Source organism: Rattus norvegicus, chromosome 14, assembly GCF_036323735.1.
Source record: "Rattus norvegicus strain BN/NHsdMcwi chromosome 14, GRCr8, whole genome shotgun sequence".
NCBI classification, from domain to species: Eukaryota; Metazoa; Chordata; class Mammalia; order Rodentia; family Muridae; genus Rattus; species Rattus norvegicus.
Genome location: NC_086032.1, coordinates 9,098,189 through 9,115,559, shown reverse-complemented (window position 1 = coordinate 9,115,559; position 17,371 = coordinate 9,098,189). Strand labels below are relative to the sequence as shown.

General features: G+C 42.9%; 1 protein-coding gene across 4 annotated transcripts; it reads right to left on the bottom strand.

The window, feature by feature from the left end:
• Positions 1-547: 547 nt before the first annotated feature.
• On the bottom strand, positions 548-14,910 carry Abraxas1 (abraxas 1, BRCA1 A complex subunit). 4 transcript variants are annotated; one of them, NM_001009633.1, is given in 9 exon segments: positions 553-1,162; positions 1,502-1,613; positions 3,543-3,627; positions 3,762-3,881; positions 5,837-6,030; positions 8,474-8,540; positions 12,125-12,161; positions 12,651-12,741; positions 14,755-14,890. In NM_001009633.1, coding segments are annotated over 9 exon segments (1,218 nt in total). In that variant the 5' UTR covers positions 14,842-14,890; the 3' UTR covers positions 553-737.
• Positions 14,911-17,371: the final 2,461 nt, after the last annotated feature.

The following is a 17,371-nucleotide window of genomic DNA, read 5'->3' as shown; positions in this document are numbered from 1 at the left end:
CAGAGTCCAACTCAGGTCATCAGTCTTGACAACAGATGCCTGTGCCAGCCGAGCCAGGTCTGAGGCCCAGGTTTACAGACGCCCGTGCTTCTTTCCAGGTGGTGAATAAGCCTAGTGTCTCTTTTCCCAACTTGAAGAATGTTCTAGTTGAAAAGAATGCACGTATTTATGTCTTTCCCTCAACAATTCCAGGGCTGGGGCGGGGAGAGCTAGGAGGTTTGTGGTTTTGAAATAAAATCTTAGCTGGCTGGACACGGTAGCACACAGCATTAGTCTCAGGACTTGGGAGGCAGAGGCAGGTAGATATGTGTGAGGTTAGAACAGCCAGAGCTACACAGAGAGACCCTGTCCCAATGCCACCCCCCCCAAAAAAACTCCCACAAAAACCAAACACCCAAGCTAAACCAAAAAAAACAACCCAAAAACAAATAAACAAACACATCTGGACTATAGCTCAGTGGTAAAGAAGTTGCCTACCATTCATAATTCCCACACCCTAAGTTTATATATGTAAATATAACTATATATATACACACACATACATAGATAAAGAATTTTTAAGATACTTTATAAAATATTAACTTACCTATATATTATAAGCAGTTGAACAGTAAAAATATCCATGTATTACAAACAGCTGAATAGAGTAAAAGCATGAACTCTATTACTCCAGGAAGCAAAGAGTAAAAATAAGTGCCCTAAACTCCAGTCTAGTAAAAAATGTCCTCTACAAAGAATCAAAATGTGGGAGAGCGAGGGTAGTCAGTATCATCTTCCGGGCTCCCCACCTCTGTGTCTATATCGAGGCTGCTTGAGGAGGCTTTGTCCTGGTGACTGCCTCGAAATGCTGGCCCAGGTCTGCTTTCTGACTCTAGCAGCCGTGGTCTCTTCGCAGGCCACTGATCTTGTGTGTCTAGAGCTTTACGTTTGCTCAGTGGGGCTGCAGGTGCTGGACTAGCTTCAGGGCTGTAAACGTACTCCACCATTAAGGTTAGCTTATCCACCACATCAAGATGGTGGTCAGTGTTACACCCACTGTGAGAAATATGTCTATTTTTCAAAGAAATAACGCAAGAGTGAAGAACTTGAGACTCTGGAAAGAATGTTCGTAAAGCTTGGCAGAGGAGAATGTTCTCCTGGGGATGGTTTTGGCTCTTCTCTCCTAAAGGAAATAAGAAAGAGCTTAACACGCACTTGCTTCACAATCTTTGATAATTAGCTGTATCAGCAACGTAAAAATCGATTCCAACAGACAGAATACTCAGAATAAGAATGACATAACACCAACTCTCTATTCATGTGTCGTACTATTCTATGTCAGCCGTACACTTTTTTATCAAACACAGCACGGCCACTACAGTGCCCTGTTCTGGGAAGACCTAAGGGCACAGTGTAGTCACCACTCATAATCCCAGTACGTCAGGACATCAGTTAGGGCAGCCGGCTTGTCCACTGAGCCAGAGCAGAGGAAAGACAGTCTGTGTGTCCATCTGCTGCTTACCTGCTCCTTTAGCCTGTGCTTGCTGTTTTTTTCTAACTTCTTTTAATCGGTTTACATCCATCAATAGTTTCTCTACTTCTCGTTCACTTTGTTCAACTTTTTGGCATATAGTCTACAAAATACAGTAAGGGCACAGATTAAAAAAATTGCACGTTTCATACTAATGGGAATCTAGGCTCACAATATAATACCACTGAGAAGTGGTATAAAATGTAAAATACCATTTACTTTTTAATTTGGAATTATTTTTGGAAGACCCTAATAACAATTTTGTTGCTTTGTAGACACTAACATGCTTTTTGGATGTGTTAATTTTCCATTTATTTCTGGATTTATATACCGGATATTTTGTTGATTATAGAAATCAGATAAAATTTGTTTTGAAATAAAATATATACCCTGGGCTGAGGACAGAGCTCAGTGACACAGCACAGCCTCAAGTCCCCATGTCCACCCCAAACAGAACTGAGATTTAGGATGCAGGGCAGGATTAGCAGTTAAAGGTTATCCTCTAGAGCAGGGTTCAAGGCCAACCTGGGCTACAGAGCCTGTGTCACAACACCAAGAAACAACACAAAACCAAACAACTAAAATAAGACAGACAAAGGTGACTGTTTTAAGGGAATCATGAAAGACTGGTTACCATGAAAATAGATTTTTAGATATTCAACTGAGGATGCTGACTGATATTCCCAGTTTGGACTCATGAGTTTTCAACTTACTAGAGAAATCCTTGTGTCTCCCAGGCTGGCCTCCGACTTCCTATGCAGCCAAGGATGACCTTAAGCTCCTGCCTCAGCTCCCCAGGGCTGCAGTGTGCACCACCACTGTTGTGTGCTGGGTTCAGCGCCCTGTGAACGCTAGGCAAGCACTGCACCAACCGAGCTGCGTGCACAGCTTCACAGGGCAGCTCCCCAGGGGCTGAGGCCCAGTGAGGAACGTAGTCCATGCCCATGGAACAACTTTGGGCCACTTTGTCCAATTAAGGATGTGACCTTTTTAACCCTTCCCTTAAGAAAGCATCTCAGGGGCTGGTGAGAGGGCTCAGTGGCCAAGAGCACTGACTGCTCTTCCAGAGGCCTGAAGTTCTCAACTCCCGGCAACCACACGGTGGCTCATGACCATCTATAAAGAGCTCTGATGCCCTCTGCTGGCACACAGGTGTACACGCAGACAGCATGGCACATACACAAATCATAAATGAATAAAGAAAGGGTCCCAGTGGCACGTTTCTGTAATCCCTGTGCTTAGGTGAGGGCAGGATTATGAGTCAAGGCTATGCTCGGCTTTCTTAGATGGTACAGCTCTCCAGCTCTCGGGCCAGATTCCACTCGTCCTCAATCCTGTCCCCTTTATTTTATACTGGCCCAATAACTGTCTTGCAGCTAGGATTCATCTTCTCTACAGTGAGCTACACTGAAACAGTAAGACAAACTCTAGTGCTGTAGAGATGACTGTGCTTCTAAATGTCTGCTCCCCCTTCATTTTACAAAGAGACGATGCGGCTGGGCCTGGTGGCAAATGCCTTTAATCCTAGCATTTGGGGGGCAGGGACAGGAGAATCTCTGAGTCCAAAGTCAGCTCAGCCTACCCAGCAAGTTCCAGGACAGCCAGAGCTCCAATGAGACCATTTTTCAAGCAAGAAGAAAGAGAAAATATAGCCGTGAATAATGAAAACAAAGTCAGTCTTGTATAGCTACCTACAGAGGTGGTGGTCTCTCTTATGGAAGAATGTAATACACACCCAACAAATGCCAATTTTTCTTTTACAATTTCTCTATTTATCTTGTGTGCATTGGTGTTTTACCTATCTTTCTGTCGTGTGAGGGTGTCAGATCCCCTGGAACTGGAATTACAAACATTTGTTAACTGCCATGTAGGTGCTGGGAACTGAACTCAGGACCTCTGGAAGAGCAGCCAGTGCTCTTACTGCTGAGCCATCTCTCCAGCCCCACAAATGCCAATGTTTCTATGAAACAATTCAGAGCCATCTGTAGATGTGAGCTCTGAAGTGGTCCCTATGTGCTTTCTGTTAACCTACCTTTAATTCTTCTTGTATAGCAGCATACATTTCATTTATCTTACGTACTTCCTTTAATGATCCATCTTCATTAAAAAATTGAGAACTGTAAGAAAATGATTTCCTTCAGTAAATATACAGAGCTTTAAGCAGACAAGTCTAAGTGGAAGCGTGGAGGTGAAAATATTCCCAGTTACGTGTGGGTTCGTTTGGCCTTTATTGCCCGTGAGTAAGTCTTACCTGTATGTCCTCACAGCTCTGCTAAAGACAGTGGACGTACAGGAAACAGACTCTGTTTTATAACCCAGTTGATCAGACATTCCCAGATTGGTAACCACCAAAGGTACCTTATGAAAAAGCCTGATGAAAAAAACATTTAAAATAAAAGGACAACATCTGCCATCAGCACGGCCACTCTAACAGCATTAAAATACTCCCCACCTCGTTATTTAGCAATATAGAATCTACCCAGATGAGCCAAATCAAAGCAGCTAGTTTTGTTTAATTTTTGTTACTTTATGCATATGGGTGTTTCACCTGCACGTATGTATGTCTGTGCACCATTAGTGCCCTCACAGGCCAAAAAGAGTGTCACATCTCCCTGAAACTGGAGCTCAGATGGTTGTGAGCTGTTGAATGAGTACTGGGAATCCTCTGGAAGAGCAGCCAGTGCTCTTAATTGCTGACCCATCTCTAGCTCCTGAAGCAACTAGCCTTTAAAAGATGTCACTCAGGAGGCAGAAGCAGGTCAAATTTGAGGCTAACCTGATCTACAAAGAAAGTTCTAGGACAGCCAGAGCTGCTGAGAAACCCCGTCTCAAAAGCAAACAAAGCCAAGAAGTACATAGCATAAGATTGTGTGAAGATAGGTTAATGGCTATCTCTCCTGCCATGGGCATGTGAAGTAAGGAAGTAAAGCTACCCCAGGGGCTGAGGAGAACAGTTGAAAGGCCATGACAAGCAACACTGGGGAAACCTTTATTATACTGTGTGTACGTTTTCAATGTTTTAGTGTTGGTAGACAATGTCACAAGTTGGTTCTTTTCTTCCAATGAAGGTTCTAGGGATGGAACTCAGGTCTTTAGGCTTGAGGGACAAAGCTTTTTACCAGCTGAGCAATGTCACCAGTCCTTTTTCTTTTTTAAAAATTTTTTTTAGTCCAACCTAATTTCAAGCTCTGTACAGCTGAGCGTAACCTTGAACTCACAATCCTGCACTCGCCCAAGCACAAGGATTACAGGAATGCACTGCCATACTTACCCGAGACCCTGAAAGGAAGTGGGGGAGGAAAAGGAGCTTTGCTGGAGATGAAGCTCCGCAGGGACTCTTGCCTGCGTGTGACCCTGCACTGTGTCCTCACCCACCAAAAGGGCACAACAAATACGTTCAGCATCCCTGGTCCAAAACCTTGGACTCTGAGATAGGGTCTTATCATGTGACCTAAACTGACCTCAAATTCGAAACTCTCCTGCTTCTACTTCCTGGGATGTAAGTGTGCACCACCACACACAGCTTAAAATGTGAAAACTTCTGAACACTGTCACACAAAATAATTTCTTGAAAGGCTAACACAGGAAGATTGAGAGTTCAATGCCAGACGAGCCAATCTGTCAATTCCTTATCCAGCTCAGCGGTCTCAAGGAGACAGTAAAAACAAAGGGAAGATTTCCCATCTGACCTTCATGTGCCAGGCCTGTACCAGTGTATGTTCTAAGCTTTGTATGATAACCCATTATCTAATCCTAGCACTAGAGAGACTCAGGTGGTAAGACCTCAAGTTCAGGGCCAGCCTAGGCTACACTGACTCAAAAAAAAGCAATATTGTTAAAAAAAAATTGACCAGGTTATATTTATAGGAGATATATATATATATTTACTTTTGTTTAGACTTGAGCCTGTCCCAATCCCAACATATTTCAGTGAGCATATGCAAATATTCCAAAATCTTAACAAAGTGTCTAGTTCCATCTAGTCCTAGTGTTGGAAGTAAGAGAAATTCCACCTTTCAGGTGTTATGTTGAGATTTATGTTATCTACCATAAGCAACATAAGCAATATAATTAACTTCAGTTGGCAGTACTCTCTTAACTCTTAGATTCAAGGAGACTATGAGTACACCCAAGGGAAGTGCCTGGACTTCCTGCAGTGAGCCAGCCATCAGACCGAGGGGTCTGTGTCTAGAGCAGTCCATAGGCACAGGAGTAAGGTTTACTTCCCATTATTAGGAAGCGCAGTGCAGCGCTGTATGGAGACACTCAGGGCTACAAAGCGCTCTGACAGCTCTACTGAAAACAGCCGGGCCAGCCACTACTTACCCACTTTGAGGTTTGTACAGGCCGTGTTCCAGGCAGTGAGTGCAGCAGCTCTCTGTTGTTATACTTGGTGTTAACAACAGAAAAACAAGCTCTGGGCTTGAAAGATGCGTCTGTAAGTTTCTGTGGAGCAACTGCTCTCTAAATGTCATTATCTGATCCGAGTGACGACGGAATTTATACCAACCCACCACAGTCTGAAGAGAATACAGGAAAAATTAATGGTCTTGAAGCAGTAGCTGCCGTGTACCCAGTGACCCAGTGGCTCCAGAACACCGTGGTGTAGCCTGGGGACACAACAAGACTAAACAAAAACGTGTGCCAGTGCCTTTCTCTGTAGTCCTGGCTGTCCTGGAACTTCATCTGTAGACCAGGCTGGCCTCAAGCTCACATCCACCTGCCTCTGCTTCCCTAGTGCTGGGATCAAAGGCATCAAACCCCACCTGTCTTAAAATGGCTTTTCTAACTGTTGGTAAAGCTTCAGTTATATAAATCAGAAACAGACCCAATTACAAAGCTTTTCAAGTTATCTTAGCGTACATACTTTAACATTTAACAAACTGAGTGCTCACACAGACCTGAGTATGGTTTCGGGAGCGACTCCCTACTATGAGCAGTAACAGCATCGGCATTTCTCGGGATTCCTAGGCAGCAAGTGTGGCTGGTGTTAGATCACTATGAACTGGGGTGTGGCTCAGTGGTAAAATGCTTATGTAGCATTCATGAAGACTGGGGTTCCAACAAATTCATGATTAACATCAATAAACTCAAACAAAAATAATTCTCATTACTGATAGTAATTATAACAAAAACCCTACCATATATTTATTTGTACATTAAAGCCAAGAAATTAGAAATGGCTCTTGTACCTGTAATCTCAGCTCTTGGAATACAGAAGAGAATAACAAGCTCAGAGATCAAGTGGGCTACATGGTGAGGTTATTTCAAAAACAAAACACTCTTTTTGAAGAAAACTGTCCTCACAGATATACTTCCTAAATAATCTAATTGAGAGTAAATGACATTAACTGTTTGTGCATGTGCCGTGTGCACATGTGGCATGCTCTGGAGCATGTGGAGGTGAGGTATGGTGGTCAGAGGACACCTTGTGAAGTCATTTCTCTCCTCTGCATCCTGTTCATCCACAGGATTAAACTCAGGTCATGGCTTCAAAGCCAGCACATTTTCCCATTAAGCCATCTTGTTGGTTCCAAATATAATTTTTTAAGTCCACCCATTTTCTTTTAAGATACTTACATGTGTATGTGTGTATTTATGCATATATGCAGGTATGTTTGAGTGCTTTACTCATGGGAGGTCAGAGGACAGCAAACAGGACTCATTCTCCCCTCCCCCAGATGGTTTCCACAGACTGAGCTCAGGTGTCAGGCCTTGTGCTTCAGTGCTAGAAAACTGCACCCAGAGCCTTTATGCAAGGCAGCCGGGCACCAGAGCAACGTCATAGCCCCCGCCCCTTTTTTTTTTTTTGCCTGCAAGTGTCAGGATCTCACTGGGTTGCCTAGGCAGGCCTCAGACTTGAAATCCATCCAATCCATCCGTCTTAGCTTCCTATATACCTGGGATTACATCTAGATCTATTTCCATTCTAAAATCAGATGTGTGTTGCCATCCCAAGTGACTGAAACTTTTCCTGAAATTTCCTTTTATTCTCAGACATATACAATTTTAAAGACAAAAATGCATACCTCAAAAGAAGCTTAGATTGGGGGTGGGATTCTTAATGTTTGGTAACTTTTTTTTGAACACAAATTATATGGAGGGTTTAAATGTAACTGCAACATAGGAAACTACATTTATATAAAAGAGTAACTGCCAAGCCAGGGTCTGCGACGTACACCTCAAGTCCCAGCTACTTAAATTCAGCATCTAAGACAATAAATAATAACACTAGTAATAAAATTCAGCCATGTGACAATAACAGAAACGGACTAACCCTAGAATAAATCAGACTGGAAAAGGCTGTGGTTAAGCAATCAGCCAGACGTCAGTGTAAATCATGGTAATACAATATTTTTCCCATTTTATTTTCTATGTATGCTTTGCCTGCTTGTCTGTCTGTCTGTGTACTATGTGCGTGTACTACTGTGTATGTCTCCACAGAGGACAGAAGAAAGCACTGTAGCCCCTGGGACTGGATTTGTATCCAGTTGTGAGCTACCATGTGGGAACCAAACCCAAGTCCTCTGGAAGAGCAGCCGATGCTCTTTTTTTTTTTTTTTTGGTTCCACGTGGTTTAATGAAAAGATGAGACAAGGGAGAGTAGAGTAGAGTAGAGAAGGAGAGGAGTAGAGTAGAGACCAGCCATAAGCACATGAAGAGAAGGGGGGAGGGGAATGGGAAGAGAAGGGACAGGGGGAAGAGGGGAAGGGTGAGAGAGGGAGAGCAAGGGCAAGAGGAAACCAGTGCTCTTAACCACTCGGCATTCTTTCTAGCCCCACGATGGATACTTTTAATGAGTAGTTTTGCTTTTAGAGACGCACTGCCTGCATTTCTGGGAAGAATAAGTCTTTTCTTACATGCTATAATGAATGCCATTAGTACTGCTTAAATGTTCTGTAAAAGTACTGTTTTTAGGATCACAAAATAGTGCAAATAATACTAACAAAGAAAGGGTAATACCTTTTTGACATTTGAAAGAATTTTCTTCAGTGCGTGTTCATTTACTTCACCTAAAGAATTATAAAAGCTGTAAAAATAAAAATCAAAATTAAAGGGTTTTCAAATAAGATAAAAATCTGAACAGTTTTATTAGCACTTTAACATTAGTCACTCCTAAGCTGTACTGTGCAACCAAAATGCACTTCCACTCGCTCATCCTGTGAGCGCCAATAATAGTAGAGAGAACTTAAAAATCAACACTTAAAGGTAGAAGCATTATGTCCATAGGCAATGACAACAAAAAAGAACAGAAAAACTTCCAGGTATGAGTTTGCCTATTACATTTTAAAACTAAAACAGAACAGAAAAGTGTTCATTAATACAGGAATCAGACCATTCATTTTTCTCGTTCACAATTCAGTTGACATCCTGATGACCTATGACAGAATACATGAGTGGTGAAGAGCAGTAAGGAAAGGACGTTTCATTGCTGATTCCAAAGCTGTCTGTTCAGGGTATTTGGGGAGATTGGGAAGGGGGGATAAATCTGATTTAGTCCAGTGTTTTTGTAACTGGATTATCTCAGATATAGACTAAATGGCACTAAACATTTACTTCTAGTTTTGCTTTCTCTTCCTGTGAGAGACTCCAGTGATAGTCCCTTCCCTGTGTGGGTGTAGTCTGTGTGTGCACATGGGTGTGAGCACTTGTGTAATCAGGTGCACACGCACAGGAGAGCCAGAAGGTGATGTCGCTTTCCTTCATCAGTCACGACCTTATCACTTGACCCTGGAGCCCCACTCAGGTCTTCAGTCCTACAGGAAGTACAACAGTGGAGCCTTCCCCTCAGCCCTAGTCCCTCTCTTTGGCATTGAGGAGATAATGCTCCTTTTTATAATGCTGAAATACTAAACAGGTTAAGGATCTCAAATTCAAGACCTGCCTAGGCTACAAGAGTGAGTTTAAGGCCAACCAACAACTTAGTAAGACAATGTCTCAAACAAATACCTGGGATTACAGCTTACCTAGCTTACCTAGGTCGAGTGCTTACCTAGCATAAGTAAAGCCCTTGGTTCAATTTCAGTACCACAAGAAAAAAATAGTCCCCATTAAAATTGCTTTAATGGGCTGAGTGGTAGCTGGGTTCATTGAAAGACATCTGCTATGATATTTGTGACTTCGATAAAGACTGAAATTGTGACAGGTCCAGAAACCAATGCCCAGCTCCTGGGTTCAATCCCAAGAGAAGGGTAACAGAGAAGGGGAGAGAAGACAACATTAATAATAATAATAATAATAATAATAATAATAATAATAATAATAATAATAATTTTATTGCTGTATTCTTTAGCACTGCTCATTTCTAAGCATTTCAACCTGGTGCCTAAGGTAGTAAGAACCGTGGGGTATGCACGCATAGGCTAATGTATGAACACATGAGAACACGGATTTATGCCAGGCTTCTATAGTTTTATATGGAAACACAATAATCCAGGTGTGGTGACACCTGAAAGAAAGGCTGAGACAGAAGAGTTTGGGAGTTTAGGACAGCCTGGGCTACAATCAGAGCCCTGCTGTCACCTAACTCCCCATAAGGATATGCTGTAAAGAATTCATACTTAAAGGCCAAGCATGTTGGCACAAGCCTTTAATCCCAGCACACAGGGGGCACAAGGGTTTCTGTGAGTTCGAGGACAGTCTGGTCTAAAAAAGGCAAATCCCAGGACAGCCAGGGCTACACAGAGAAACTCTGTCTTCAAATACCAAAAACCAAAACAAGAACTCATATTTATGTGCTATTTTTTTTTCTTCTTTTTTTTCGGAGCTGGGGACCGAACCCAGGGCCTTTGCGCTCTACCCCTGAGTTAAATCCCCAACCCCTATGTGCTAATTTTTAAGTTACTAAGTTTTGGGTTTCAAGATAGACTTCTGAGATGAACAAACCAGTGTATTCGGTTGGAAAGTCTGAGAAGCAGTGTAGTTAGTGCAGAGTGGTACAACTTATCTGTAAACAGCCAGCAGGAACAGTTCAAGCTTCTCCACCCATCGCTGCTTGCTTTCTACCGTATATTCTTTCTCTCACTCCCCTATGATATTGTTAGATGAAGGGCTGTATAAAAACAGCTCGCAGGGTTCTATTTTCACAACCCTTGTAGGGCTGTCCAATAAAACTGCATTAACACGTATCTAACTTGGACTTCAAGAGATATCATCAGAAGACTTCATTTTAAATATATTCACCTATGTTATTTGTAAGGGGGGACAGACCAGCATGATGGGTTGTTAGAAATACTAGAGTCTGGGCTATGACTTGGCAGAAACTTACTTAGCATACACGCCCAGGGTGCATTCCCACCTTCCAACCCAACACAAACCAACAAAAAGGAATCCCATTTCTTGTGGTTTTGTCCTACCATTAAGTTAGTAGTTCTCAACCTTCCTAAGCCTGCACCCTTTAATTTAGTTCATGTAGTAATGACCCACAAACATAAAATTATTTCCATTGCTATTTCATAACTATAATTTTGCTACTGTTATGAATCATAACGTAAATATTTGTGTTTTCTAATGGTGTTAGGTGACCCATGTAAAAGGATCATTCCAGCCACCCCCTAAGGGGGTTGCTACCCACAGATTGAGAATCACTACACTAAGTACTTCTGTGGTTTCCATTAAATTTTGAACTTCAGCTTATTATTCTGGTTCTAACTGAAGACGAAGCGTAGAGCAACTTTATGAGTGAGACGTATTTCCAGATAGCTCTCCTTATGTCCTCTTTACCTTCAGAACTGACAAGGCCCAGACATTAGTGATCAGGTGGTTTCTGCAGCTCAGGGACTACTAGATTAGCCTGACTCTTTTTTTTTTTTTTTTTGTTCTTTTTTTCGGAGCTGGGGACCGAACCCAGGGCCTTGTGCTTCCTAGGTAAGCGCTCTACCACTGAGCTAAATCCCCAACCCCTAGCCTGACTCTTAATGTAGGTGCCCAGAAATTCAGGTTCACTTTTTATTGTCTCTTCATCCTTTGCTGGTCCGGAAGCCCTAAGACGTCCTTCTTAGGAGGTTCCAGTAGGAGCCCCTCATTCATGAATACATCTGCATGTCCAGTGTGTAGTATAGGCTAGAAGAAGACGGACACATCCTGCCCTCTCCGTTTAAGAACACACCATGCTGTTTGTCATACCCTTGTCCCCCACATGTATGCCCTGTGACTCAGACCATCTTAGACATGTATACAGTGTGTGAGTGTACATACGACAGTGATTGTTTTTCTTGTGTGGCTGATGTAAATCATAAAACAGTCTTTAAAATGACACCATCTGTTTGCTTGGTGACTGTTAGTAACAGAACAGATGTTGGCCATGAATTTATAATATGCAACGAAAAGATTGTGTGTGAGAAGAAAAAGCAATTCTCAAAGAAAACTGGTTTTTCAGAGGCAGTGGAAATCAGCTAAAGGTAATACTAATAAGGTAGTAACTAGTGAAGAAATGCAGGTGCAGTTGACATGGACTAGTGCACTCTGGGTATTGGAAAAAAACCCTTTCATGTAACCAAGACACTAAGTTACCATGCCTGGTTATTAAGATACTGTTAGTTTTTAAAATTATTTAACTTGCAAACAATTTTCATAACAGATAATTTACTTGTTTTTACTAATACTATTACTTACCTAAAAAGCCGGTAGCATGGAATATATTTCTGAATGTCTAGAAGAAAAAGGAGTTCTAGTTATGAGTATATTAATTGCTTGCCCACCACAATGAGGAACTTTTACCTCACACTGGAGCTTCACTATGCAGTACTCATTCCCTGTTGAGACACACCCCTTAGACAGACCACTCTTACTCGGAAAGCAAGTGACTCTCCGGAGAGGCAGGGACACGTCCAACCTGAAGTCCACCTGCAACTCCGTGTGTTACAGGGCCAAAGTGCAGAGCTCACCTCCTGATCCTCCTGCCTCCACTTCTTAAGTGTGTACCACTGCACCCAAGCTTTTGGTTTCTGGGATCTTTTTTTTTCCTTTTTCTTTTTTGTAGTGCTTTCAAAAACATTAAAGTATATATTTTAACAGTTTAAACACACACAAGTCTAGACACGTGTGTATTCCCCACAACTAAACTGTAAAAGTGACAACATTTATGCTGCTTACACTCAGCACGTAAACTACCAAAACCACACAGAACCAAGTGACTCACCAATTGTGTAGACGACTTTAACGCTGTCCATCTGTGAGTCAGTGATGCTATTCTTGGCTTCACCTTTCATTTCACCGAGGAGAAGACCCTCCTACGAGAGTAAACACAAGCAGCAGTATGAAGCACTGGGGGGATCAGTGTTGTGTCTCCTCGGCATAGTTTCCCAGAAGTTCCATATTATATGCTAGTGTTACAGGTCGTGGCACATGGCTAACTGGGAAAGGTGTGAGGGAGACAGCATGGAACTGTCTTTAAAGGGCTGGGTAATAGTTTGGGAAGGCAGAGGGTGACACACCCTGCAGGCATTCACAAGCATAGAAGTGGAGAGTGTTTAAGAGCCCAGGAGAGCAGTTTGTCTTGAAGCACAAGGCTCCTGTGGGCATTTGGAGAGAGGGAGTAAAGCCCACAAGATATTCCAAATGAGCAGCCAAATCTGGATTTTACGCATATTTCTGGGCATCAGTGGAGGCTTCTTAGCTATGGAATGCCAAAGTGATCAATGTTTTCAAATTTAAATCTCTCTTAAAAATATGAAAAAATACAAAGATTGGTAATTCAATTACAGCATCTGCTTCCCAAGAGGTCTACTGTGTGCCTGTTTTCTTTTAAAATACAGGCAGATTTGTTTTTTTTTTTTTTTTTTTTTTTCATTTCAGTGGCTCAGGTATTGCTTTAGGTGCATTTAAAGATCAAGTGAACTCTTCTATTCACTAAAATTAATTTATAATGCCCTGCCTCCGTTTCATCAAAATAATCAATCAAAAAAACATAAAGGAATGTCCCAGTGTTTTAACAGAATCAAATGGGTACAAATCTGTAATAGCAAATGTTCTTGATTTTGATACTCTCAGTGTTAAAAACTAGGAAAAGTACAATTATTCAGAAACCAACTCTAAAAATTTTAGTTGAGCTGGAGGGACGATACAGTCATTAAGAGCAGTGGCTGCTCTTGCAAAAGAACAGGGTTCTGTTCTCAGTGACCACATCTGTATCTCCCATTAAGTTCCAGGGGATGTGATGCCCTCTTCCGGCCTACGTGGATCCACATGTCTGATCCACAGATGTTCAGTAGGTAACATACACATAAAATAAAAATAAATGAATCTTCAAACAAACAAACTATCGTTAAAGTATCTGAGAAACGAGGGTCTAACACCAAGATGTAGTTTACAAGGGCTAATCTCATAAACTACAGAGTTAGGGCAGCTTACTTATATTCACACTGAACATCTAAAACAAGTCCCAGAGATGCACATGTCCGTTTTTAATATGAAGTGCTTCAGTTTGTATACTATCCTCCTGTGGAGACACTAGTACGCGCTGCCCAGTGAGCACAACGCGCATTCGAAGATGCCATCTGTTTCTCTTGGTGCTTTGATGTAATGCACACCATGTACACTCCGTATCATTAGGACTGTGCTGAGAAGCAACTTTAGGCCAGACAGATCTGACACTTATAGCGAAGGAGCCAACACTTCGCAGTGTTACTCCAACTGTTCAGTACGGTACTCTCGGCACTATGTTAGCGCAGTTCCCAACTCATTTTAGATGTTCCTAGTTTCTTTCATTATGTTACTAAGAACTTACTAGAGATGCTACTGCCAGAACTCAACGTTTTTCGGTAAGTTTTTAATCTCTTAAGTTTTAAAAGACAGGCTTAAAACTTGTTTTCAATTTCATTCACTGGCTTCGAAAGTAGGCAAAGGCTTAAAAATGCTTCTACACATCTGATCCTGGACAAACTGCGTTTGTAACGGAAAGGAGCACAGAAGTAGCCGGATCTTAGAGTCACAAGCCAGGTTAGCCCAAGAACCGGCCAACCCCCTCCGGCTGGCAGCAGTATCTATCCTCCCCAGTCTAGCGGCGCGCGCTGCAGGTAGGAACGGCACCGGGATCCCTCGCAAAGGGCTGGGTAGTGAGGCAGGAAAGCTACCCGACTTTCCTCGCCGAGCCGGAGGGCCCCGGGAACTTTCCTTCACGTCCAAGCGCGAGCAGATAAAAAGGACCCGGATGAGAGGCGGGGAGGGCGACCCAGTCCGCGAACCCGCCGGGCGAACGGGACTGCGGGCAGGGGCGGCGGGGTCGGAAGCCGCGCCCGGCTCACCGTATCTGAGTCAGTGTTGAGATGCTGGAAGGTGAGCGCGCCAAGCACGAAGCCAGACAACACCCCCAACGTGCTCTCGCCCTCCATACTGCCGCCTCAGTCGCTACCGCCACAGCCACTATCGCGGCGCCCGACGGGAGGCTGGAGAATGAGGGCGGGGCCTAGGTGGGCGGGATTTGCGCCTGCGCACCGGGAGGCGCTTGGCGGGAAGGCGAGCGCCCTCTAGCCCAGGAAGGGTCCTTATTTCACCCATTTGGCTGAGATGCCTTTTGTGGCTTGCATGGAAAACTCTGTTTATGGTTAGTTTAAGGCTGCTAATGGTTGTAAACAAGAGTCGCTTAGCAATATTTTAATACCACGGGTATGTCTCGTTTGGGTTTTCTAACTGTATTCCACTGCCCTTCTTTTATTGGAACTTGTAGAAGACCAATAAACCAGTGGTGGTTGGGGATTATCTTCTAGTATTCCAGCCGTGTTGTATTCTTCTGTTTGTGTGTATTTGGTTCTATGGTTTGTTTGCTTGAAATTAGAAAATTATGAACTGAGTCCGGTTTAAAGGCTACATAGGTTTTTACCATTGTGATAGTTTCATGTTAAGCACGCTCAGATTGTGCTGGATCATTTGATATAAGTAAAGTAAGTGGAAAGGTGAGGAATTAACGTATTTTATAATTGTGCACATACACAATTATAAAAAATGATGGCTTTTAAGTAAGTGAAAGTTGGCAAAGTGGCGTGCTCCTGAACTGAGTTAGAATTGCATGTCCCGGTTTTGTTGTGTAATAGCCACGATTGGCTTGTCAGTGGCAACGAGGAAGAGGGCACAGCTCCACTCTGCGGCCACTAATAGCTTGTAGAGTGCTCTTTCCCCCTAGGGAATTTCGGAATAACAGTATGAAACAGAGGAAGAGTTTGTTAAAAGACATTTTTCTTTTAAGATTTATTTATTTCAGGTATGCAAGTACACTGTCTTCAGACACACCAGAAGAGGGCATCAGATCTCCATTACAGATGGTTGTGAGCCATCATGTGGTTGCTGGGAATTGAACTCAGGACCTCTGGAAGAGTAGTCAGTGCTCTTAACCACTGAACCTTCTCTCCAGCCCCTCTTAAAAGATTTCTTAAACACAGATCTTTGAGCATAGAGGCTAACACAGATGCTCAGGGAAAAAATAAATATACCAATGCAAAGGTGTGAGCTTCTTACAGGAGAGCTGCACCTACATTGAGTATATATTTAATAGATAGACATTTCTGTGGTATATGTCATATGTGTCATATATAATTATACATTATATATATTTCTGTGACATTTCATTTTCAGGATAATATGTTTATCTAAAGAATTACATGAGCTAGCCACAGGATTTCAGGGCTGATTGTGACAGGAGAATAAAGACAAGAGTCCTAGATGCTGAAGATCTACTAGGCATGCCATACATTTGCTGCCCTTTGACCTCTGCACCTCCTTTCCCTCCTTGTGAAAGGATTTTCAAGTACCTGAGTTCCCTAATACGGAAGTTTGAGAGGAGAGATAGTGTCCCTCATCTTCTCAGAATACTAACTCTTGAATAAACATGATTTCCTTCCACCAACTCTCATTCCCTGAATGCATATGAATAAGTAGGGAGCAGATGACCTTGGGTGTGGTGACATTTCTGCTGAGTATTAGTTGCTTTTCTGTTGCTGTGATAAACTACCGTGACCAAGGAACCTTACAGAAGGGACAGTTTATTTGGGTTTACACTTCTGCAGAGAGAGAGAGAGAGAGAGAGAGAGAGAGAGAGAGAGAGAGAGAGAGAGAGGAGTCCATCAGCATCACAGCAGGGAGCATGGCAGGCAGCAGGCTGGCAGCAGGCAGGCATGGTGACTGGAACAGCAAGCTGAGGACAGCCTGACCCTCAAGCAAGATGCAGAGAGCAAACTAAAGTTGGTTCAAGTCTTTTAATTCTCAAAGCCTGACCCCAGTGACCTACTTCCCTCAGCAAGACTACACCTCCTGAACCTACCCCAAGCAGTGCCACCAACGGGAAACTAAATATTCAGATATCTAGACTATGTGGGCATGTCATTGAGACCATCACAACAGTGTTCTGAGGAAACACCCTCACTAGACCCTATTGCTGCCTAAAAAATACATCGCCATGTTGTGACACTACAATGTTATACGAAGCAGTAAGAGGAAATGTTAATCCCACGGGGTGAGAGTAAGACCAGCACTACAATTTTTGAGCAAAGTGTAAAGCAGGCTTCATTAAATACTGGTCAGGATGGTGGACACTGGCCAGGCCCATACCTGGGATTCCCAGAGAATGATTGCAAATGACATTACACAGGGGCTTGTGACAGCAAACTGCACAAGACTTCATATTTCCGCCTTCGACCAATCAGGAGCAAGTACACATCCTGACATACTTCCTGCCTACATGTGACCAAGCACATCCTGTGCAGTTGGAGCAACCAACCTTGTTCATGAAAAAAAGTGGCTTGTTATCTCACATGAACAACAGTCCCCAGCATTCCAGGAAGTTCTCCATCCTTGGGCAAGTGGGGTTTACATGTTAGAGGCATTTTTGATGAGGGTAATCTAATATTGTATTATTAACCCCTGTGCAGA